This window comes from Stegodyphus dumicola, chromosome X2, assembly GCF_044657685.1.
Source record: "Stegodyphus dumicola isolate Sdum_Otavi_A_Nest chromosome X2, ASM4465768v1".
In the NCBI taxonomy this organism is placed as follows: Eukaryota; Metazoa; Arthropoda; class Arachnida; order Araneae; family Eresidae; genus Stegodyphus; species Stegodyphus dumicola.
Genome location: NC_140781.1, coordinates 46,975,351 through 47,000,514, shown reverse-complemented (window position 1 = coordinate 47,000,514; position 25,164 = coordinate 46,975,351). Strand labels below are relative to the sequence as shown.

General features: G+C 29.6%; 1 protein-coding gene across 3 annotated transcripts in view; it reads left to right on the top strand.

Moving 5' to 3' along the window:
* LOC118195859 (uncharacterized) overlaps nt 1–25,164 on the top strand; it is a 198,175-nt gene that overhangs the window by 154,374 nt on the left and 18,637 nt on the right. The window contains exon 10 of one of the 3 annotated variants that reach the window (XM_085809724.1): nt 4,631–4,663. The exons of 1 other annotated variant lie outside the window; for it this stretch is intronic. In XM_085809724.1, the coding sequence (XP_085665850.1) occupies nt 4,631–4,663 (33 nt within the window). Of the gene's footprint in view, nt 1–3,532; nt 3,627–4,630; nt 4,664–25,164 lie in introns of those variants that run through there. One more of the 3 variants, XM_085809727.1, reaches the window with a different exon arrangement.

Here is a 25,164-nt window from a genome sequence, read left to right as displayed (position 1 = left end):
GAAATAATTCAAATTTCAGCTTGTGTTAAAATAAAAACTATAACACAAAGATAAGCAAATTTCATTGTGAACAATGCATTTTAACATTATTCAATCACTGGTGATCACACAGTACTGATTGATTCAATAAATATTACTGTAATTGTGTTATTTATGTAATATTTTAATTATTTTCTTATCTTAATTAAAACATTACAGTCTTTTCCTCTTTCTAACACCAAAAGAAAACCCAGACAAGAAATATAAAAATATCAGTAAAAATAAATTATATTATTGAATAACACTTTACATTAATTACACTTATGCATATATTATTTTATTATAAATTATTTCAAAATTAAAGAAGAGACGGAGGAGAAAAAATAATATAAGCATTAATAATTTAGTACAGTTTGTTATTTCAGGCAAAAAGAATTCACTTTTCTGGGTAGCATTTTATATTTCCATCTCACCTTCAATAAAACATTAAGAAAAATGCAGATAATTTAAACACTAATGTTTTTTATTTATTGGACAGATTATGTCAACTCAAACAAACCTATCGGTAACGTTCGGTAGAAATAATTCTGAATGTTAGACAACTTGCAAGATTCAACAAAAGTTATCAATACTTGTATTATAATGAAAATACTACAGTAACATGGACATAAAATTAAACTGCATATAACTATAAAATAAGCCAGCATATACCATATAATAATGGTGCATTGGTTTCTAAAACAATGGGCTGGATGAAAAAATACATGTATTATGGTAGCTATTCATATTCTTCAGCTTTCCTAATATTCTCATGTTCACTTTACATAACTAAAGTATCTAAAATACAATAAAAATGCAAACAATATTTATGAGAAAATGTTAAAAGCATTCATAAGCATTTGATTGAATGACCATATTTTGTCAAATAAGCAAGTTCAATCTTAAAATGATATGCAGTTTGAAAAATGCTTAATCCTTTTATAAAATATTCAAAAAAGGTACTGTTCTGTTATCAGGACGGGGATCAGAAATGTATTTATGTATGCTTGTATATTTGTAAATGGATGTGTGTGTGTGTATACATATACACATCTATGCACATACTTACAAACCCAGGCTCATATATTTTTGAATCCGGTCCCGATAACAGAATAGTAGCCCCCCAAAAAACTTAAAACTTCCGATTCTCCATGTTTTAAAATTGAATCATAAACTAGATTAAGATAATGTTTCAACCATACATATTTTGAACAAAACAATGCAAACTCTAATTTTTATACAATCGTTCAAACTATTTAATATAAATTTATTGCTGCAATAAAATAATAAGCAATCTGATCACACATAATATTTTGAAACTGAATGCACAAGTTGGTCTAAAAAAAGTTCAGTCATAAACATTTTGATAGCAGGACAAATCAGATATTTGAAAAGACAGCCATTGAGATATACACGTAATTCACGACAGAACGGTAACAATTCATAAAGCTGTGATAGTTAACACATTTAACTGTCAAAATGACATAAATTCAAAAAGCAAAAAAGTAAACATACAAGAATTGAAACTGAACGTACCTTTCATGCAACAAAAAATATCCATAGAACAAGTAAACCTCATGGCACAGCCATCTTGGATTTCATTTCAAATCAGACGGACATTTACCGATTTGCGGAAGAATACAAGGAACTAGTAGTTTGCCGGATACAATGTGCTATGACGCGAAAGAATATAGTTCTGCAGAACTTCCTACATTATTCTATAATAAACAGTACTATTTCATAATTTTTTCTTTATCTGATGAACTAATTAATAGGGAAATAGTTAAATAATGCTGAATTAATTTTCAATGAAATGTATGTGACTACCACCTTCTGTCCAATATTTCTGAGAATATAAACACATTTTGGAATCTGAGAGTATTGGTAAATAAATGTATAGAATATTGCCTTTCAAACGACCACTTCTGAAAGTTACCAATAGTTCTGAGATTATAAATAAATATTGATATTAAGCATTATTTCTCTAAGACGACCATCTCTATATAAAACCAAAGCTTCTAAAATCTTGGATAGTCATCAGAGAATTATTTTTACTGTGAAATTATCACACAACTGTAATTCAATATCAATGACAGATCGCACGATTGAAAAAATTTTCCGTCCTGTAATTAGAGGAAAAAATTTTCCCCTTATGAGGTGTTTCTCCCGCTTTCCTAGCGTGCCTTCATGTTGTAATGGTTCTGCATGCTGGGCCGGTATTTCAGAGGTTCGTGGTTCGATTCCCGGCGAAGGCAATTGCTAATTTTTCATCTTTCCTGCTTCCAAAAAAATACCTAATGTCTCTACACCCAAATTTTTAAAAAAATTCGTTTCCGTAATTAAAATATATATATATAATTTTACCTATATTTATAGTAGGTTTTGTAATCTGTAAGTAATTATACATGTAATTCATACATTTTTTATAAAAAATATATGTTATTTAGAATTTAGCAAATATTCTAGATAATGCTAATCTATTGAAAAAAATCTTTTCCATGACTAAATAAATTTTTAAAAACGTTAGAAAAAAATAGAAGTTAAAATTAATAACAAAATAATAAGAATGAATCATCAATCATATCAATATTTTTAATGTACAGCATTTAGAAACAACTTAGTAAAATACATATGAAAATTAAATAATGTGCAAGTTTCAGATGTGCAATGTCAAAAAATTAAAACTGTTAAATTTGAGAACAAATATCCTCGGAATGTTTGACAACTGAAGTCCTCCGGACAATGCAGTATGAATGTCCTCAGGATGTCTGAGAATCAACATCTTCAGGACATCCTCTCATATCCCGGGACATAGCGACTTAAATAGACATCCTCGGGATGTTAAATTACGATCTCCTCAGGACATCTGAGAATCAACATACTCAGGACATCCTAGGTATGTCCCGGGATATTGCGACTTAAATAGGACATCCTGAGGATGTTTTGTGCTATGGGGGGTAGAAGATAAAAATTCTTTTGGTATCTTATTTCTGGATTTTTTAAATCAAGCATTAAAAAACTATTAGGAAATATATATTTTTTTAATTCTTTTGAGATATATTAACATCCATTATTATTTGTTGAATTTTTTTAGATTGTGTATTAAAACATATAAAATAATTAAAATTTTTTTCTAATACTGATAGGAGATAAGTAAAAGTTGTGTGATATGTAAATCATAGCCGTGTTTTTCTTTCTTCCTCTAATAAACATATCTTCAATATCTTTTTGATTTGTTCTATTATGCAATCATCATAAAACAACAAGATTTTTATGCGAAGGATCTAAATCAACTGTTATAAATTCATTTAAATCTGATGAAAATAACACTTTATATTTATCATAAAAATTTATTATTTCTTTTTTATTTTTTTAATTTCTTAGTTTTAAGAATATCATCTCTCTTAATATCTTCAAAGAAAGTATATGTTTTTTCTAATTTAGAATATTTGGGCTCATTTATATGTTTTTTGCATATGTATAATGCATCAAAATCTAATCTTAAATCTTTCAGTTCTTCAGAACCATTAATAAGATTTAATAATAAATGTGTTTTACTACAACCCGATGGTCCTTCTATAAATAATCTGAATGGATGTTGATTAGCATCAGGTAATTCTTCTGGTTCAGTATATTCTTTAATTTTTATCATTTATTATGAACAAAATTATCACATTGAAAGTGACAAAAAGCTAATGTATGTATTCCATCTTCTAAAATATATCTTTTATCATCAAAAAATGATAAAGCTAATTTATTTGTTTTTATAGAATATAATTCATGATTCATACTTCTAATGAGATTCATTGATCTATAGGTATCCATTTTTTATAATCCTTTTGACTTTTAATTATTTCATCTTCAGTTTTGTTTGCATACATTTTTTATCTTAGTCCAACAAATTCTAATAATAGTTTTCCTTTATTTTCATCTTTCATTTTCCCTAATACTTTTTTTATTTTTTAATGGTATGCTATATTTTTTTTTCTTTAGGATAATCTGATGTTTCAAAATAATCAATCATTCTTTCCATATCTTCTGTTTTAATAACATATGTTATACTATCTGTATCCATATAAAGTAATGCAAGATCTTTATATTTAGGTTTCATTACATTATAATGAAAATCATACATTACAGGTTTTGATAAATCTAAAATACACATTCCTATATAAATCGGTTTATCTAATATTATTTGTTTTATTCATATGAACGGTTGCTAGACTTTCACTAAATAGTGTTCTTCCTTTAAAATTTGGTTTAGCAATCAATTTTTTAACTTGATTATAATTAGTGCATAATCTTATATATAACATTATTCTAACATTTTCTATTTTATATTCTAACATTTTGAATGGTTTTTCCATATGGTGCATTATTCATTAATTTATAAAATTCTTTCTCAAAATCATTAGTAGCATTTTTTCTGATTTCAGTGTTTAAATTGATGTTGTTGTTTTTTTTTTTTTAATCCAATCTGATTGTTTGAATTCTAAAACTCTATGAACTTTTATTAATTTTAAGCCCATATCTAAATATTGTTTCAAGCTTTTATAATGTATAACATAATAAGTTTTATCATAGAAAGTTTTAAATAATTTTTTGGTTTTAGATCCATCAGGTTTTTTCTTTTCTGGAGCTAAAGGTAAATCTGAATGATAATTATGTAATTTTTTTTTTTTTTTTTTTTGGATATTCTAAATCAACTTCTAGTATATATCCTTTTTCAGAATTATCTGGACAATTAAGATCATAATCTTTTACCCATTTAAATCCCCCATAGGGTAAATACTGAGACATAGCCCAGCCATATAAGTTATTAGCATCTAAATACATTATTTAATTTGATTCTTTATTAGAACCATAGTCTTTCATATATTTATTATTTGCTTTCGCATATCTATTACAACATTGTGAAACTCCACATCTTATTCCTTTTCTATCATTAAAATAATATTTGCATCTTTAATCAAATCTAATTCAATTTTAGTCTTTTTTAACATTGCATCCCATAACAATCCAAGTGTTGTGAAATACCAAGCTGGATCTAATTTATATGTTTTTAATCTCTAGAATTTTCAAAAATATCTGCTAATATTAAAACATCTGTTTTGACATATAGTTTAGAATATTGTTTTAAATTTTTAATTTTAAAAGCTTTCCATACATTTTGAGCATGCATGTAATCATCATCAGATATACCACATTCATTTAATGTACTATAAAAACATTCTTGTAATGGTAATTTAATTTCTTTACATCTTTCTTCAGAATCCATATAATCATAAGGATAAATACCTTTTCGTGTTATTAAATCTAGTAAGTTTTCAGGAAAATGTTTTGCAGTTTCTTTAAAAACAGTTTCAAAAAATTTGCTTTTAAATATTTTGATAAATCATCTAGACTTCTTGGCATATATCTAAATGAATCTATAAATCTCAATTTTAAATATTTTCCAAATTTTTTAGAAAAAGATATATATTTTTCGTCTGTATTGGGAATAATATGTAATCTAGATTTATTGAAATCAAGTTCTTTTATAAATAAATGAGTATCGTATCCAGATAAATCAGATAAAGATTTTGATAAATCATCTAGACTTCTTGGCATATATCTAAATGAATCTATAAATCTCAATTTTAAATATTTTCCAAATTTTTTAGAAAAAGATATATATTTTTTGTCTGTATTGGGAATAATATGTAATCTAGATTTATTGAAATCAAGTTCTTTTATAAATAAATGAGTATCGTATCCAGATAAATTATGAATAACTACAGGTATAAAGCTTGGAATTTTATAGTTTAGATTACATGATTCATGTGCTGAACATCTAATAATTTCCAGTTAAATGAAAATGATCGGTTACATTTTTAGTCTGGTAAAATGTCTTTTTCACATATATGACATTGACTGTTTTGAAATGATTTTCATCAAAATTTATAATAGATTTACTATCTTTATATTTTTCTTCTTGTTTCTTAATAAACTTTTTAATTTTAGTAGTATATTTTTTAACATAGTGTTGAATTTTTTTACAGCATCACTTCCATTATCGTAAACTGGTGGTTTAAAATAGTCATTACTGTATTTAATATAGTAACAGAATTCACTTGCTTGATGTTTTTGATAAGAAAGTGAATAAGAATCTTTATTCAAATTTGATTCTATGTTATTAATTTTTTCATCACTAAGATTATATATATCTTTTAAAATAGATTTTTTCCATTATCTATTTCTTCTTTTAAAGTATTATAAATATGTAATAAATGATATTTATATCAAGCACTGGGATTTGTTTGACAAGTGCTTATTTTCTTTAATAAACATTCAAAATATGCATAATGATAAATGGGTAATCTCATGGTTCGATTATAACTTACAAATTTTATTTTTTCTTTAATTGACATTTTGATTTTACATGCTTCATTGGTTTTACAATCATTTTCATGTTTAAATTTTTCGCTTGAATGTAAATTTAATAAACATCTAGCAAACCAAAATAATTGGTGTTCACCCATTTGGGATCTTAATAATCTATTAATATTTTTAATCCAACAATAATCATCATATTCATCATCCTTAAGATGCAGTAAATTTACATGTTTGTCTAATTTATTTTTAGTATAATGTAATATATAAAGTTCTGAGTTCTCATACCCATATACATTCACAGATATATCATTTTGTTTTTGAAATTTTATTTAAAGAGACAGGAAAATCAATTCCTTTGAAATTTTATTCATTTTCATATTTTTTTATAATTTAAAATTCTATCCGGATGAATTTTCACAGGATGAATTGCAGATTAAATAGACCACATGAAACGTTTATCATCATAATTTTTTGCATTTATAATTGCTACTTTATTTTTCAGTATTTGTGGTAACTCCATGTAACTACTTCCTTTTAATGGGTCATGTATTTATTGCTAATTGTAGATATCTTATTTCGTATAAACTCCAACCTAAACCGGAAGCTTCAAAATCATCTGCCTCCTTTATTTAACTCGCTTCTTCATGGAATTCTTTTAAATCTGTATTCATTACTATAATATAATTTTTTGTTTTATGTGTAAATTCTGTAAAGTTTTCAAATTTTAATATTTTTTATAGCAACAAAATAGTTTTAAATTTACTTTTAAATGTTTATGATCAATTAAACTTTCTTTAATTAAATCCTTAACAATATTGGTTTTTTTCAGTTAAAAAATCTGGAATATAAAGTCTATCATAAAATATTTTTAATCCAATACGTTTTGAGTGTAGACTTAAAACTCGGTTGAGTTTCTTGAATTTCACCTTCAGTAAGTAATATACCATTTCTATGTTTTAGACTTCTTAAACCTCTCGCTGCGCATCCCGCGATTTCCACAGGCATTGTAGAAGTAGCAAAATTTGCGCAACCCATGATTTCCGCGGGGATGAATTTTTGCCGTCTATTTAACTGTTCAACCCACTCTTTTCCCGTTCAAGGTTTCCTCAGCTTTTCTGTGATAATTAATTGTTTATTTAGATTTGGGCTAACAGATAACTTAGTTGTCCACATTTCTGCTATATATACAAGAATATGTAATGTAGCATTTTGTGCACACTTTTCAGAGCTCAAAGATGTCTGGCAGGAAGCGTTTTGTGAGTGATATAACCTATATTTCTGACAAAATTTCCGATAGTGATAGTAGTTCTGATTTCAAGTATATTAAAGATTATAGCGAAATTGATGATAATTTCTCGGATTCCTCTGCAGATAGTGATGAATCTGAAACTTCAGTTTCTATTGAAAACGTTCAACAGCGGTGCAAAATTGATATGTAAAATATTACATTATGCAAATATTTTCATTAGTATATATGTTTTACCTTTGTATTTCATAAAATAAATCATAATTTAACCAATATTGACAAAATTTTCCTTTTATATCATTATTCTTCAATTTCAGTATTCTGACAGTCCTTTTGTATGATCTAATTCTCTATTGAAAACAAAACTCCTTTACAAAAACTTTTTGTATATTTTAACTCTAAAAATATATGTAGATTTGAAATATGTAATAAAAAATTATGCAATTTTTGAACTTATTTTGATAAAAAAATGTATGCAGTGAGAGGGTTAAATATAGATTTCTGTATTTTGACTTATAATATAGACCACAAACGTCGCATTTTATTTGAGGAGAACTAGTTTTTTTTTTTTTTTTTTTTTTTGTTCTGAAGATATATCTTTATCAAAAGGAAATAAATTCACTGAATAAGAACAGGCTTGTTCACATGTTCAAGATTTTTTAAATTAAAACTTTTACAATATTCTAATAGTTCATTTTTTTGCTTTAGATTTTAGATATGTTTCATCATTAAATAAAACCATTTTATGCTTTGTTGATCTTAGATGATTCTTTATATAAAGTTTCTTAAAATATTCACCACAAATATAACATTTTATTTTTGACATTCTTTTTTTTTTTTTTTTTTTTTTTTTTTTTTTTTCAATTTTTGAATATGTATCTTCACTGAAAGGAAATAAATTCAAATATTCATTCCTTTTCATATGCTCTGTTTTCTGTTTGCTCTTTGCTTTGAATGAGATCTCTTTTTTTTTTTTTTTTTTTTTTTTTTCCATTTTGAATATCCACAAATTTTATTATTTTTACAATATTTTTTTTTAAATCTTTAATGGTCATCATGGACATCTCCATTTATAGACAAGAAATTTTATAAATGGTTTGTGTTCGAATGGCAAGAGGCTCGACTGATATGATAATTACTTCTTAAATGTCATTGTGGATTATATGTATATTGTTTTCCACAATTACAATCATATTTTCTATAGCTACAGTCAAAAGTTATTAATCCGGACAACCATAATCTGGAATGATCTATAATCCGGACCTCAAAGCTACAAACTTTCTGCGCATGCATCAACACGTAATGCATTATGCGTGATGCGTTGCAATACCTTTACGCGCTCACGTATGCGTGTACTCATGTACATAATACGTTTAGGCATGCGCGTTTAATGTATAACGGACAGTATAAGCTAAGCTAAAATTATCTAATTATCTATATCAGTTAATGTTGCAGATTGCGTTGTTCCTTAATCTTCGAATTGGAACTGGATTATTATCTTTTGCAGACTGTTAGAGGAGTTTTATAAAAGTAAGTTGGAACTTTTGATTATGTCAAATAGAATTTCCGATGCTGGATCTACAAAGGGAAAGCATGATTCAATGTCCATCAAACAAAAAGTGGAATTGCTGCAAAAAATGGATAAAGGCTCATTTATTTCTCTAACCATTCCGAAATGTGTTTATAAATTTAAAAATTCATTATAAAATTCACAGGGGGTGACGTCACGGCACGTAATGAACTGGAAGTTGATCTGTCGGTACTATCCTTATCTTCAGGGTAGATGTTTTTATTTTATTCGGCTTATAATGTAGTATTTCATTTCGATGTACTCCGTCTTTGATATGATTTAAATCAAATTCCTCGTCATTATAAATATCACGAATACAAATCAAATAGTTTTCTGGTTGCAATTTTCTAATTTCGACTATGCGTAATGTGTGCTTTACGCATGCGTGCGGTGAAAGAAATGTTTAATAAAGTAAACAAATAAATATTAAGCTTTTTTTTGTAAATTTTGATACTCTTTAGGTCATAATTGCTCTTTATTTCATAAATTATGGTTTCATATTTTTAATTTTATAATTTCTGCATGCCATCTTACCAGATTTAAACTAATGATCTATAATCCGGAATCGCCAAAGTCCTGACGAGTCCGGATTAAAGACTTTTGACTGTATATGCTAATTTACAACTTTTGCAAATACTCTCACGGTTAAATTTTCCATGATTTCGTTGTTTATAAAAATCTAGTGATTTTATAATTTGTCACTTCCATTTATTGACACACAATTTTTTAAAGGGTATGTTTCAGACTAATTAAATGGATACAAAATTTTTCTAATGTTGTAGAAGTTGTAGAATTCCTATACGTCGAATCTTCCGAAGGTAGTAAACCACAAGAACATATTAAAGTTCAAAATTTAAGAAAATTTAATGTTGAAATCGAAGATGGAAAAATATATTATGTACCTGATTTAAGTGTTTTAAAAAAGAGATACAAAGGTAGATTAAGATATTTCATTAAGTTTTAAAGAAATTTACAAGATAGAATTTATGAAAGAGGATGACAAGATGTTGGAAAATTTTTTAGACTTTACCTATTGTAGAAAAAATATTAATTGCTTATATATTCTGAAAGAAATTTGTAATTATTTTAACATAAATCATAAAATTAATAAGACAAAGAAACAAAAAATTCTGGAATTCTTTTTTAGTCTCCTATAAATTAATACCTTGGTTTTAAAAAGAAAAGAGAATTCCCAGGAGTTTACTGAAGAATTCTCGACGCCTCTACATTTTACAAAAATTGCTTTGAAAGAAGTTTCCATTGGGGTTTCATGGGATAACAGCAAATTTTATGAAAATAATAAATTTAAATATTGGAATGGTAAGGAATGGAATAAATTTGTAATTTCTGATGGTTTCTATACTCTTGCTAGATTAAATATTCACTTTTAAAGTTTTCTATTTAATAATGAGTACAACAATTTGCCATATAAGGAAAAAGAAAAATTTTAAAAATGTGTATTTCCTATTCAAATATGGCAAACAGAAGAAGAAAATAAATTTAGAAGAAAATTATAAAATTGATTTAACTGAAAGTAATTTTCATAAAGTTTTAGCATTTGAACAAAAAATATATGAAGAAAGATGGAAAGTAGGTTCTCATCATGCAAACACTGAATACTTATCTGATGATATTTATATTCATTGCAGTATAATTGAAGGTATGCAAATCAATAATCACTTAACTAAAGTAATTCATACATTTGTAAACGCTCATCGACCTGGTAGTAAAATTGTCCAACTTTTTGATAAACTAATCTTTGCAAGGTTAATAATCCCAATAGACGTATCACAAGAATTAAAATGAGCATAACTCATGAAGAAGGAAATTTACTAAATTTAAAAAATAGAAAAGTTAAATATAAATTTATTACAATTGATGAGAGTGAAAATTACTTAGAAAAATTTTATCGTTTACGTCAGAATGCCCTCAGTAAAATTATTTTTTTACTTTCATTAAATTCTTTCTAATAAATGGAACGTGAGAAAAAACTTAGAGGAATTAAAGCAATCAATTGAAAAAGTAAGATTAGATAAATAAATTGGAAAAAGTAAAGGATAAAATAAGAGAAAAATTAGGAATTGAAAAAGCATTGAAAGAATTTCATAACACTGTTACAAAAGAGATCGAGAAGTATGAAATGTCAAAGAAAGATACAGTCAGAAATATTCAAGATGCTTTACAAAATACATCATTTCCTCCCTTAGAATCATCAAGACCTGAAATGAAATTGAATGTGATTTAGAAAATTTATTTCAAGAAAAATCTACTACAGGTACACAAACTAGGCTTAAAGGAAGTGATATAATTAGATCCTTTTATTGATGCAGGTATTGATAAGAAGCTTATTAAAGACAAAGGATTCAGATTACTTAGTGAACTTTTGAATGAAAATATAGAAACATTGAAAAAAGTTATAAATGAAGCAAAAATTTTGAAAAAAAAATCTCAACAATTAGCAACATCTGGGTCTGTTATTAAGAGAACAAAAGACCCATCTATCAGAGAAGACTATGAAGAAAAGAAAAATATTAGTACAGTACAAAGTCCGAAATCCGGACTGGTCGGGACTTCCAGATTTGGGATTTTTCCGTATAATAAATCATCAATTTAAATCTGGTAAGATGGCATGCAGAAATTACACAATTAAAAATATGAACTTATAGTTTATGAAATAAAGAACAATTATGATCCAAATGGTATCAAAATTTAAAAAAAAAAAAAAAAAAAAAAAGCTTAATATTTATTTGATTAAACATTTCTTTCAATGTAAGTTGTTTAAGGTGCTTCCACAAAAAATTCAAAAAGTTCCTTTTTCTTTTTTCTTGTGTCATATATACAGTGGACTTTCCAATGCCATACTCCTTGCATAATTTTGAGACAGGTATGCCTTTATTCATTTTTTGCAGCAATTCCACTTTCTGTTTAATGGACATCAAAACATGATTTCGCTTAGTAGATCCTGTTGCAGCTTCAGCATTAGAAACTCTTTTCGACAAGATCGAAAGTTCAAGCTTAGTTTTTATAAAATTGTCATAGTAATAACAGTCTGCAAAAAGTAATAAGCTGGATCAAATTAGAAGACAGGGAGCAGTGCAGTCTGCTACATTAATTGAAATGCTGTATAATCAGTAAGATAATTTTAGCCTACCTTAATAGCGTCTGTTATACATTATTGGTTGTGTATCACAACATTGACGACGAAAGCCAAGTTGTTTCGCTAAATTTTGTCTTGCTCTTATTGCATACTGAATTAAGCCTGAATTGTATTAGTTTAGTTATTTACTATACCTACATTTATTTCTTGCACATGCTTAAAACTAATCCAAGTCCTGAATAAATAAACTCCCACATATACTTAAGGCTTTATCTTGGGCCAGCACTCAATACCGCCTGATGCAAAGCGCTTTCCTAAGTTTTAAATTTTTACTGCGCCTAGACTTTGGATCCCAGTGCTTTCCTTAAATTGTAAAAACTTCTCATCCCTTAATTTTGCCGCTCGGTGCTCCGCCAAATTCCAAAAATTTTGTCTTCCCTAAATTCTGCCATCTGGTGCCGACATAGTCTGCCACCGCTTTTGGGTTTATGGTGAATAACATATCAGTTATTCTTAATTAAAATAGCACTAAATGTAATCTTTTGGCCTATGAGTTTCATTTTTCAAAATCTATTTTTAGCATGTGAAAAGAAATTTTTGTTGAATTTTTTCTCATCAACATTTCTTAGAGCATTTAAAAATCTATAATCATTGCCAAGCGTAATGTTAGCATAAAAGGTTGCCATACTCTTGTTATTCAATTACTTGTATGAAAAAGTTTAAACATCACAGCATGAGTTATTACTGAAGTTGTCATGTATTGATAAACATGTGGTGATGAACATAATAAATAATGATTCTCCAGGTCGGCGTGAGAGATATAAAATATTTAAATTTTTCTGTTTCAGATGTATGCCAAGTAGATACTCATCTAGGGAGCCAAATTATTAATCTCACAAATTTATGCTTACATGATTGATTTTCCATAACAAGGTATTTTATTTAGTGCCTAAGTGAAATTAAAAATTAGAATTTTTAAGTGATCGGATCATTTGGATTTGTACATAAAACAATTAAATAATATTCTTCAATGGAAGGAATCTCAGTAAAAGATGGGAAAAGATTTAGATGAGTTAGATATTTTATCAAAGTTAACAGATAAAATAACTCTAAAGGACCTAAAAATTTTAATCAAATAATTTTATTGTTAGTTACGTTATTAGAAAAGGTATTATGTCAGAAGCAGACGTAAAACAATATTTTAATCAGTTTTTAGGTCCTAATAAATGAGTAATTATATGAAAAAGAAAGTATATTTAAATGACGGACAGATTAATAAATTGAAATTTGCAAAAGAAGAAATAACTTTACAGATAGATAAAACTAAAACTCCAAATTATGATTTATATTCAACAAAAACACAAATTAACCAACTTATGGTAAAAGAATTTAAGTAAAAACCAACTTCAATGAACTTCTAAAGATGGTGGTTCATTATTATTTCAAATTTTAAGATGGATTAAACAGCCAATTTTAAATGAACTTATAAAATATATAAATATGTCTAAGCTACTTGAAATATTAAAAACATTTAAATTCGGATCTGGAAGTATTTCATATACAAAAATTTAAAAATCAGCTTTAGAAAAAAATGGGGATTATTGATATTTTTCAATAACTTGGATAAATTAAAGAAAGAACAACCTGAGTTGTTTGGTGGTTTTTTTACCATTAATATTACCTATTTTAACATCTTTAGGTTTAGGAGCTGTAAGTGGTATTGGAGCTTGGGGAACTAAAAAAGGCATTAAATAAAATTTCAGGACATGGAGAATTTATCAACCTTATGGATATGGGTTGAAAAAAAAAAGTGGAACATAGAAATAACTAAAGCGGGAATATCAGGTAAAACGATTTATGAAAGTACGAAAAATGAAAAAGGATTTAGTGGGGTTTATACATCAGATTCATTACCTGAAAAAAATTAAAGAATTTGAAAATGGGATTATTAATTTGGATGTTTCAAAAGGCCCACATACGCATTGGGCATGCTATTATAATGATTCAAAATATGAATTTATTGAATATTTTGATCCATTTGGTGAACATATATACAACAATATAACATTTTAAAAAGATTATATTCCTAAAAACATTAAAACTTTTGTTATTAAATCGAACAAAAAAAAAAAAACATATTAGTTATAATGATAGATTTTTACAAAACCCAACATATGTAAAATGTGGATTAGTTTGTATGAAATATATAAGAAAAAGAAATAAAGGTGAATTGCCTCAAAAAGTATTAGCTGTATTTACCCAAAAACCAAGTAATTATAATGAAAAATTTGTTCTAGAAAAGTAGATTTCTTTCATTTATAATAAATGGTATGTAAAAAAAAATTAAATGTTTTTTTTAAATAAATGGACAGGTATTATAGGTCTTATTAGAGGAGAAGATCTTGTATGATGGTTACAAGATAAAATAAATCCTCCTGAAATGCATTTACCTGGTTATGAATATTGTGGACCTTTTACAAAAAAAAAAAAAAAAAAAAGATTATAATGTGGTGATCCTGGAATAAATAGAGTTGATAAAGCATGTAAAAAATGTGATCTTGTTTATAGCAAAACATAAAATACAAAAGAAAGATATGAAGCCGATGAATTAATAAATGATTTAGATAATATAACTGATCCAACATTTGGAGAAAGAATGGCCAGATTAACCATTAAACATATTATTAAAGCTAAATTGAAATTTGGGTTGGGAATCGAAGACCTTAAGCTCTATTGTGCTAAGTGTAAAGAGAAAACAGGTACTAAAAATTATCATGAAATGACATCTAAAAATTGAAGATTAATGGGGAAAGGAAATTGCATAAAATGTGAAAGTAAAAAGAGGTTTTTTTTTTTTTTTTTTTTTTTTTTTTTTAAGGGGGGAAAAACTTAAATATTCTGAGTCAACATATTATAATCCAGAAACAGATTATTGTGGAATTAACGAATTGAAAAGAAAAACAGGATGTTCTAAAAAAAGATGTTGAAGAATTTTTATGTACACAAGATGTTTATACTAAATTTGAACCTTTAATTAAAAAATTTAAAAGAAGAATTTTTGTTTCACATATAGATGATCAATGGCAAGAAGATTTATTATTTATCAAACAATTTAGTAAATATAATGGGGGTGTCAATTATTTATTAACAGTTATAGATTGTTTCAGTAAATATGCATGTGCTATACCCATTGAAAAAAAAAAGGTAAAGAAGCAACAAATGCTTTTTAAAATAATCTTTTAAAGAAAGAATTCCTGAAAAAATGCAAACTGATAAAGGTACTGAATTCATTAATAAAGAAACAAAATTATTTAAAGATAATAATATACATTGGTTTACAATAGAAAATGCAGAAATAAAATGTGCTATAGTTGAACTAATTAATAGAACAGTCAATGAAAAAATAAGAAAATATATGCATATAAATAATACTAAAAGATATATTGATATATTACCTAAATTGCTTAAAAATTATAACAATTCATATCATAGATCTATAACAATGACACCTGTAAAAGCTAGTCGAGAAGAAAATGATTCCCAAGTATATAAAAATTTATTTAAACCAAAAGTAATTAGAAAACCAAAATATAAAATAGGAGATAGAGAACATCTGTATATAAGACTATCTATAGAAGAGGTTATGAACCTACGACCACTGAAGAGATTTTTATTGTATCTAAAATATCATTGACATATCCAATTAGCTGTAAATTAAAAGATTTAAATGGTAAGGAAATTAAAGGTACGTTTTATGAAAAAGGAAATGGTAAAATATAGTAAAAAAGATTATGTGTACAAGATTGAAAAAATATTAAAAAAGAAAGGAAATAATTATTTAGTAAAATGGTTAGGATATCCCAATGAATTTAACAGTTAGATAAATAAAAAAAGATCTTTTTCCCATTAATAAATGAATAAACATAGATTGAATAGAAGAAGTAAAGTGATACCTGTAAAATTAAATAAGGATGGTATAATAAAAGAAAGATTGAATGATGATATACGTAAGAAACAGTGGCGTAGCGAAGGGGGGCAAGGGGGTGTATGATGCCCTGGGCGCCACTCTCGGAGCGGGCACCAAACGATCTCCAAATAAGATTTTCCGGAAAATTTCAGTTTTTATTTCGACAAATTTGTGGAATTTATATTTAAAATTAATAATTATTGTCATATAATTAATTATTTATTTTCTTGATAAAATGTGTAATAAAATTTTTGCAGTACATCAATCAAATATCTCCGCGTACAAAACGTTCTTTCTGACCATTTTATTTCTCTAAAACAGAGACATATTCTTATTTTTTTAAACAAAATGCACGTACAACTCCCGTTTTTTTATTTTAAAACGATAGCTTGACCTTGTCCCAAATTTCTCAAACAGTTTCCCAAAACCGATTCCATAGTCTGGAAATGACATTTTGGGGAACTCCCAAAGCTTCCACTACAGTGGATTGCGTTAGACTCTCCTGTAAACGACTGATGATCTTCCTGGCCACCGATTCTACTAAGTCATCTTACTGAGACATCGTATATTCACAGCTACAAAGAATTCAATGCGTGTCAGTTGTTTTTAGTCTCCTACTAAAAAGGAATGCTGCAGGTCGCTCCTTACTCCTTTTCTAAAACGCGTAGTTTCCGACATCACAGATTAAATTTGCATATTTCCAACTTTGTAAACATTATAATTTTCCTTTATAATCTTTTCTATTTCCTTTTGTTAAAAAGGTTGTTGATTATATGGTTATTTCATACCAAACTCGCAATGTCCCCTAATTGTTTTGAGCAGTGAATGTGACTGCAAGATGTTATTCCGCAGTAGAAAAGAAACTGAACCTAAAACTCCATTACAGATGTATAGAGAAAATGTTTTTACAAACCAAAGAGTAGTACTTCAAATACTCCTTACTCTTTCATTATCAAATGCTAGCTATGAACGTTCATTCGGCAAATTAAAATAAATTGAGATATTTACAATCAATGATGGGACAAGATCCCCTAAGCCATAAAAGCATTTTTAAATGGGGAAAGAGAAAAATTTGAAATGACCGACTTTGTGTAGGTAATTGATAAATTTGCTTCATCCAAGACAAGAAAAATGTATACATAGTAATTAATTGTATTAATGTATTATAATATTATATTCTTACGGATTTGGTATTTAAATAGCAAATGTTAGTTGAATTGTAAATTAAATGGTTTTATTTCCCGCGCAGTGCAGCACGTGACGAATATTAAAAGAAAGCTAAGCCGGAAAATAGAAAATACAAGAGCACGTGCATTTATTTAATAAATAAGTATCTCTTTTTGATTTCGAGAAAGTTCGCGCGCGCGCGATTTAAAAATCTTATAAAAAGGAGGAAAACCTCTCACTTCAGTTAGTCAGTTATTTAGTTTGTTGTTGTTTTAAGAGTTTGTTTAGAAAACTGCTCTTGTTAGTTGTAGCGAATTCACAGATTAGCTTTCTTTAGCTGTTTTGAATTAAGTTCTCTTGAACGTTTGAGTAGTTACAAGATAACTACTGTGATATGTTGTGATACTGCAGGATTATTTGAGGACATTTAATCATATTTGTTGTGATAATAATAAATTTTGTTCATTTTTCATCGGACTTGTGCATTCATTTCGTAACGAACCCGTATGCACGTAACAATTTTTGGTGTCAGAAGTGAGATTTGAATGCCAATAACAAGAGCGATGGAAGAGCAATTAAGGCAGTTGATCTCAGCCTTTGCCTCGTTGAAAGAAGATATGAAATCTAATCAGGAAAAAATTGAAGCGGGACAGGAAAAAATGTAAACGGGACAAGAAAAAATGGAAGAATCCGTTAGAAGAGAGATGAAATCTATTAAAGAGGAAATGAAAGTAGGTCAAGAGGAATTGAAGAGAGAAATTACTTGCATAATAGAAAACAAGGAAGAACAATTGAGGCAGCTCATCAGTGCTTTTGCTGTGTTCCAATAAAAGATGGAAGCTGGCCTAACATCTTTTAAAGAAGGGATGAAATCTAGCCAGGAAAAGATCAAAGCTGGCCAAGCATCATTTAAAGAAGAAATTAAAGAGAAAATGGATGCTGGTCAAAAATCCATTAAGGAAGAGATTAAAGCGGGACAGGAAACTGTTAAAGAAAAGGTGGAATGTTGTTCAGGAATCTTTTAAGGCAGAGATGAAAGCTGTGAAAGAGGAAGTGAAAATAGGGCAAGAGGAAATAAAAAAAAGATTACTTGTATAATAGAAAACAAATTTGAGGCTATGGAAGGCAGAATTGCCACTGTTGAAACTAAGTTTGGACAAATAGAAGAAAGAGTTTCTTCGGTAAAAGAACAAGTAGAAGAAAGAAGAGAGAGTTTCTGCTGTCAAACAACAAATTGATGATAAGGTTTCTGCTGCCATCATCAAAGAAGTTGACAGCCTAAAGAAGTGCATAGCAAAGGCAGGAAACAATTCTGAAGGTTTCTAATTTTTATCGATGCCTGCTCGTCCCGTTCTGAAACTATCTACATATGATGGGAAGACCTCCTGGCAAGTGTATAGGACAAGACTTTCTATCATTGCAGATGCGAATGGATGGTATTCCCAAAGTAAGGCCTGTTATCTTGCCACTTCTCTGAGAGCAGACACAGCGGATATCCTGCAGACGCTTCCAGAAAACCAAAAACTTGACTTCAAAGCTCTATCTGGCGCATTGGAGCTGCGCTTTGGCAAAAAATGTTTAAAAGACTACAGCAGGCTTCAATTAAAATCCCGTCAACAGAAGCCTACCGAATCACTCCAGGAACTCACTACAGATGTTGAAAGGCTGTCCCACCTCGCCTTTACGGAGTGCTTGAGAGAAACAAGGGTAATCCTGTGTCTGCAGTACTTTATCAATGGCATCCGGGATCCCGAAATACAGAAGGTTCTTCGAATGGCGGATGTTAAAGATTTAAAAAGCACTCTAGTGTACGCCATGAAATTCGAAGCAGCCCAGCAAGCAACTCATAGAGACCGCCACTCAATCAGAGCTGCTTAAGTTCAAGAGCCAATGGATCAAGTCACTGTTCGTCTAGACGATATAACCAGACAAGTGAATGCCTTGAGACGAAATATCAGTGACAACAAATTGACCTTAAAATGTTGGAACTGTGAATCTGAAGGACACATATGAAGGAACTGCAGAACGCCCCAGGGCACGGATGTTAAGACCGCTCCTAGCAAGCAGCAGGGAAACTAATTTGTGGCCATCTCGCGGGGCGGAGGTTGCCAGATAATGAAAAGCCCCAGTTTAAAGCGCTGCAGTGAGAGGCGGCAGTAATGGATTTTTTATAATAGGACATATTAATGGAGTTCCCTGTAATATGATGATAGATACAGGAGCCAACGTTACTATCATCCGAAAGGATGTGGCTCAACAACTGGGAAGCAAACTTATCTGGACACCGCCCTGTGTTACCCTCCAGACTGTGTCCGGTGAAAAGATCGACATCGACAGAAAAGTAAATGTTAACATCACATTTAGAAGTGCCGCTTACCATCACATGGCATATGTAGCAGAGATCACTGATTCTTGCATACTCGGACTGGACTTTCTAAGGAAATACAATTTTTCCTTGGACTGTAAAAATAACGAATTGCATTCTACATCTGAGGACATAGCGTTATTTGGAGTTAATGATGAAGAAGTTAAATCTGTCCATAAAATCATAGAACAAGACAATATCACAATATTGGCAAGAACAGAAATTTTACTTCCTGGATCCATAGCCGAAAACAGAAATTTCCGCTATGGCATCATAGAATATCCCAGTAACTGTAATAGCCCAAAAGGAGTACTAGTAGCCTCAACACTCGTCGATCTATCCAGAATGGTTATCCCGATGAGAGTCGGCAATGTAACTGAGAAGGGAAGAATTATTAAGAAAGGTGAAGTGGTTGGAGCATGTACTCCAGTAACCACCGTTGAAAGAAAGAGTAACATCCAAGAATCAGTGTCCTCAGAGAGCATTACATTGAAGTTATTACAGAATGTGCAATTAAACGCTAAAGAGAGGAATGCTGCCGATCGCGTCATTAAAGATCTTCAAGTTTTCTCCCGCTCGTCTTCTGACGTGGGTCGAAACAGTTTGACACAACATATAATCAATACCGGCGATCATTCCCCGATCAAGCAACATCCAAGATGTCTACCATTTGCTAAACAGGAAGAGGTACGAACACTTTTAAAGGATATGGAAGAAGGCGATGTCATCGAGCCTTCAGCAAGTCCATGGACGTCTCCCATCGTTCTAGTCAGAAAGAAAGACGGCTCAACAAGATTTTGTGTCGACTATCGCCGGTTGAATGAGGTTACGAAGAAAGACAGTTACCCTCTTTCTCGAATTGACGACATTCTAGACACTCTTTCTGGAAGCAAGTGGTTCTCAACACTTGATTTAAAGAGTGGTTATTGGCAGGTAGAAATACACCCTGAAGACCGAGAAAAGACAGCATTTACTACAGGTCAAGGGCTTTGGCAATTCAAGGTGATGTCGTTTGGACTGTGTAATGCGCCGGCAACATTCGAACGTCTTATGGAGACTGTTTTGAAAGGTCTTTCCTACGAAGCCTGTCTGATATACCTGGACGATATCATCATCGTCGGAAAGAGTTTTGAAGAGCATCTAGAAAATCTTAGAAAGGTGCTTCAGAAACTGAAAGAGGGCCCACCAGCGGCCGAGCGGTAAAGTCGCTGAACACTGGTAGTTCGGTCCGAGGTTCGAATCCCGCGAACGGGCTGGCTGCATGGGCGTTTTCGTGGTTTTCCCCATGTGTAACGTGTATACGAGCCAGTTTCCCTTAGAAAGTCCTCCACGAAAGGCATCCATCCCCTTAGGCAGATAGCCCTCGTGTGCTTTGCCATAATTAAATACACCTACACCAGAAACTGAAAGAGGCCAATCTGACGCTGAGTCCCGCTAAATGCAAATTGTTCCGAAAGGAAGTGACTTACCTGGGACATGTCATCTGTGCAGAAGGTGTGTGCATAGATCCTGAAAAGGTGTCAGCCGTTAAATCCTGGAAACGTCCCTAAAATGTCCATCAGTTGAGAAGCTTCCTAGGGCTTTGCACCTACTATAGGAGATTCGTGAAGGACTTTTCTTCCATCGCAAGACCCCTTCACAAGCTGACAGAGAGCAAGCAAAAGTTCTTGTGGACTAAAGAATGTGAGGATGCATTTAACAACTTAAAGGAAGCTTGAACATCTGCTCCGATCCTGACGTGTCCTCAGCTCGACCAACCATTTATTCTCGACACGGACGCGAGCAATGAATGTGTCGGTGCTGTTTTGTCCCAAGAAATAGACGGCCAAGAATGTGTAGTAGCGTACTGGAGCAAGTGCCTGTCTAAACCGGAGAGGAATTACTGTGTCACCAGGAAAGAGTTGCTCGCCATAGTCAAAGCTGTAGAACATTTCCATCATTATCTATACGACAGAAAATTCCTCTTCCGCACGGACCATGCCTCATTGGCCTGTCTTTTAAAATTCAAGACTCCTGAGGGTCAAATAGCCAGGTGGATACAGAGACTCCAAGAATATGACATCACTATCCGTCATCGTAAGGGATCATCACACGGGAACGCCGACGCGCTGTCTAGACGACCTTGCCCAGAAAGCTGCCGATATTGTTCCAGGGTGGAAGCAAAATGCGATCTGCTGACTCCGGTCGCAAGACAAGTTACAACATCAACATCCGCTGATTGAGACCCGTGGAGTGATGATGAAGTCAGGAAAGACCAGCTGGAAGACTGCGACATTCGTAAGTCTTCGAACTCTAAACCTAAAGTCGTTCATTACGACAGGTTAGTTCATTACTGTGGCCATAGTGCATAGTGTAAATAATTGTAAATAGTGTAAGACCATGGCCCTTTTTGTTTCTAAATGTGTATTTAGTATTTGATTCGTATTTTGTATTTGATAGCATTTGATTTGTTTTATTTATTGCATTTATTGTTCGTGTTGTTTATTATTGTAATGTAATGCTTACTATTGTATTTATGCCTTAGTTGTAAGTTTGGCTTCCTGTCCAAGGATTGTACTGCCCGGGACGTGCAGTCCTTGGGAAGGTGGCAGTGTTACGGATTTGGTATTTAAATAGCTAATGTTAGTTGAATTGTAAACTAAATGGTTTTATTTCTCGCGCAGTGCAGCGCGTGACGAATATCAAAAGAAAGCTAAGCCGGAAAATTGAAAATACAAGAGCGTGTGCATGTAACATTTAATAAATATCTCTTTTTGATTTCGAGAAAGTTCTCGCGCACGATTTAAAAATCTTATAAAAAGGAGGAAAACCTCTCAATTCAGTTAGTCAGTTACTTAGTTTGTTGTTGTTTTAAGAGTTTGTTTAGAAAACTGTTCTTGTTAATTGTAGCGAATTCGCAGATTAGTTTTCTTTAGCTGTTTTGAATTAAGTTCTCTTAAATGTTTGAGTAGTTAGAAGATAGCTACTGTAATATATTGTGATACTGCACAATTTTTTGAGGACATTTAATCATATTTGTTGTGATAATAATAAATTTTCATTTTTCATCGGACTTGTGCATTCATTTCATAATGAACCCGTATGCACGTAACAATATATCTACTTATCTATAATATATATTAAACTTTTAATTGTTTAAAAAGTGCACTTTTTTAAAAACAATTATATAAATATGTAAAATAAATAATACATTTTAAACTAATTCTATATCATCGTATGTCTTATTTTTCCGCCGACACAGATACATTTCCGAATCCAATGCTAGTTAGGTAGTGACTGTTCTTAATACATTTTAGAGTATTTTATGGCAGATTCAGCATTTTATTATTATTTGCATTATTTTCTTATTATGAATATATTCTATACGTTATATTACTGTAAGTGTTTTTTGGCTGTTCGCCGAAAAGGTACTTTGCCCCGGGTACCAGTTATACTCGCTACGCCACTGGTCAGAAATTGAATAAAATATTCTCAGAAGCATCAGGATTTCTAATAAATGGAAAATTATGATGACTTAACAGATAAGTCATTATCTGTCTTTTATCATTACGATGATAATATAGAGAGTAAAGAATTGATGGTATTAGAAAAAGCAAATGTGGATTATAATAAATTTAGTAAATATGAATTTTTTATCCAAAATACAGAAGTAAAATTATTACTTTCAGAGTCTTATATTGAAATAAAATGGAAAATTCTAAGGAAAAATGGAAATTCTATAGATAATGTTATAGTAAATTCCAGATTAGGGTTATTTACTGGTAAAAAACTATCAATAAATAATAGAAGTCATTGAACATACTAGTGATTATTTTCCTATTGTAGAACATGTTATAAGATGTGGTGAGTATACACCTGATTATACAACAACACAATGTTTGGTTTTTTATACGAGTGATAATGCCAATAGAGTAAAAGATATCATGAAAGATGATGGATCCATAACAGCTCAAACGACAATCACTGAAATAACTAATAAATTAAAAGTTGAAGAAAATGAAAACTATGATGAAGGATTTGATAAAAGATGCAAGATGACAAAAGATAATCAATCTGTTACAGTATGGTTACCACAAGATCAAACTTTTGACCTTTTAAAATATTTCAGGAAAGTAATATCAGGTTTTCAAATAGAAATAGAATTTGAAAGAGGGGAAAAAGTAATGAAAATACGATATATACGAATGTTGCTAATCCTGATTATGAAATAGAAATTGAAGATTTATCTCTCATTTTAGTTTATGTTAAGTTTAAAAACAATGCAGAAGTATTATATAAGCAATTACTATTAGCCAATAAATCTATAGATATTCATTGGAATCAATATGTCATTCATAAATCAAATGTAATTGAAAATGTTAAAAGTGGATCATACCTTATAAACACTACATCCAATGAAGTTTTAACATTATTTGTTATTTCTCAATATTTAGACAGAAATGAAAATTATAAAAAAAGTAATTTAATATTCGATCATTTAGATATCGAAGAGTGTTGGATTACGATAAATGGAAAAGTTACTCCATCTGAAAAATATATTATGGATTTTTCCAATAAAAAGTGGAATAAAACCCTATGAAGTTTTTCTAGAGATTACAAGGAATAGAAATAAAGAAACAATAATATACTATATGATGTATAATAAATTATACATCATATAGTATATTATATCCTATTATTCCTTTTGATCTATCGCATCATGAAAATTATGCAACTGTAAAGGAAATTTAACATAAAACTTTCATTATAGATTAAAACATGAAACTGCTAAAAGTTATGTATTTTATTGTTGAAAAAAAGAAAATCCAATTAAATATGAAAGAACAAAAAATTACAGTAGTTGATCACTACATCAGTAGATTCTTAAATTATTTTACTTCTAATAAATGATTGCTGTTTATCCACCTTTTGATGATAAAAGAAAAGCTGGTCCACCTGGAGAAGTTTTTAAATTAACTGATGATGGAAATTATGTTATGGAAAATAAAAATTTGAAAAATTGTAAAAAATCCTATAGACAATCAGGATGTTAGTACAAAAATATATATTTTGAGTGCATTGGAAAATTGAAAGAAAACTGTTGATATAAATAAATATAATGTTGATGACAGTTTTTTTTTTTTTTTTTTTTTTTTAATTTTGTGAAAGAAACAGCCAAAAAAATTCAATCATTGGATAAACCTATTATAAAAGAAATGGATACTTATTTACATTCAAATGATGGGCATGTTTTTGACGCTAAAGGTCAAAGAATCGGTAATGTTAAAGATCCAATAAATGTTAAAAATGTAGTTAATAAAAGATATTTAGAAAATAATAATGCAATAACATTATTGTCAAATGAGAAATATAATGCAAA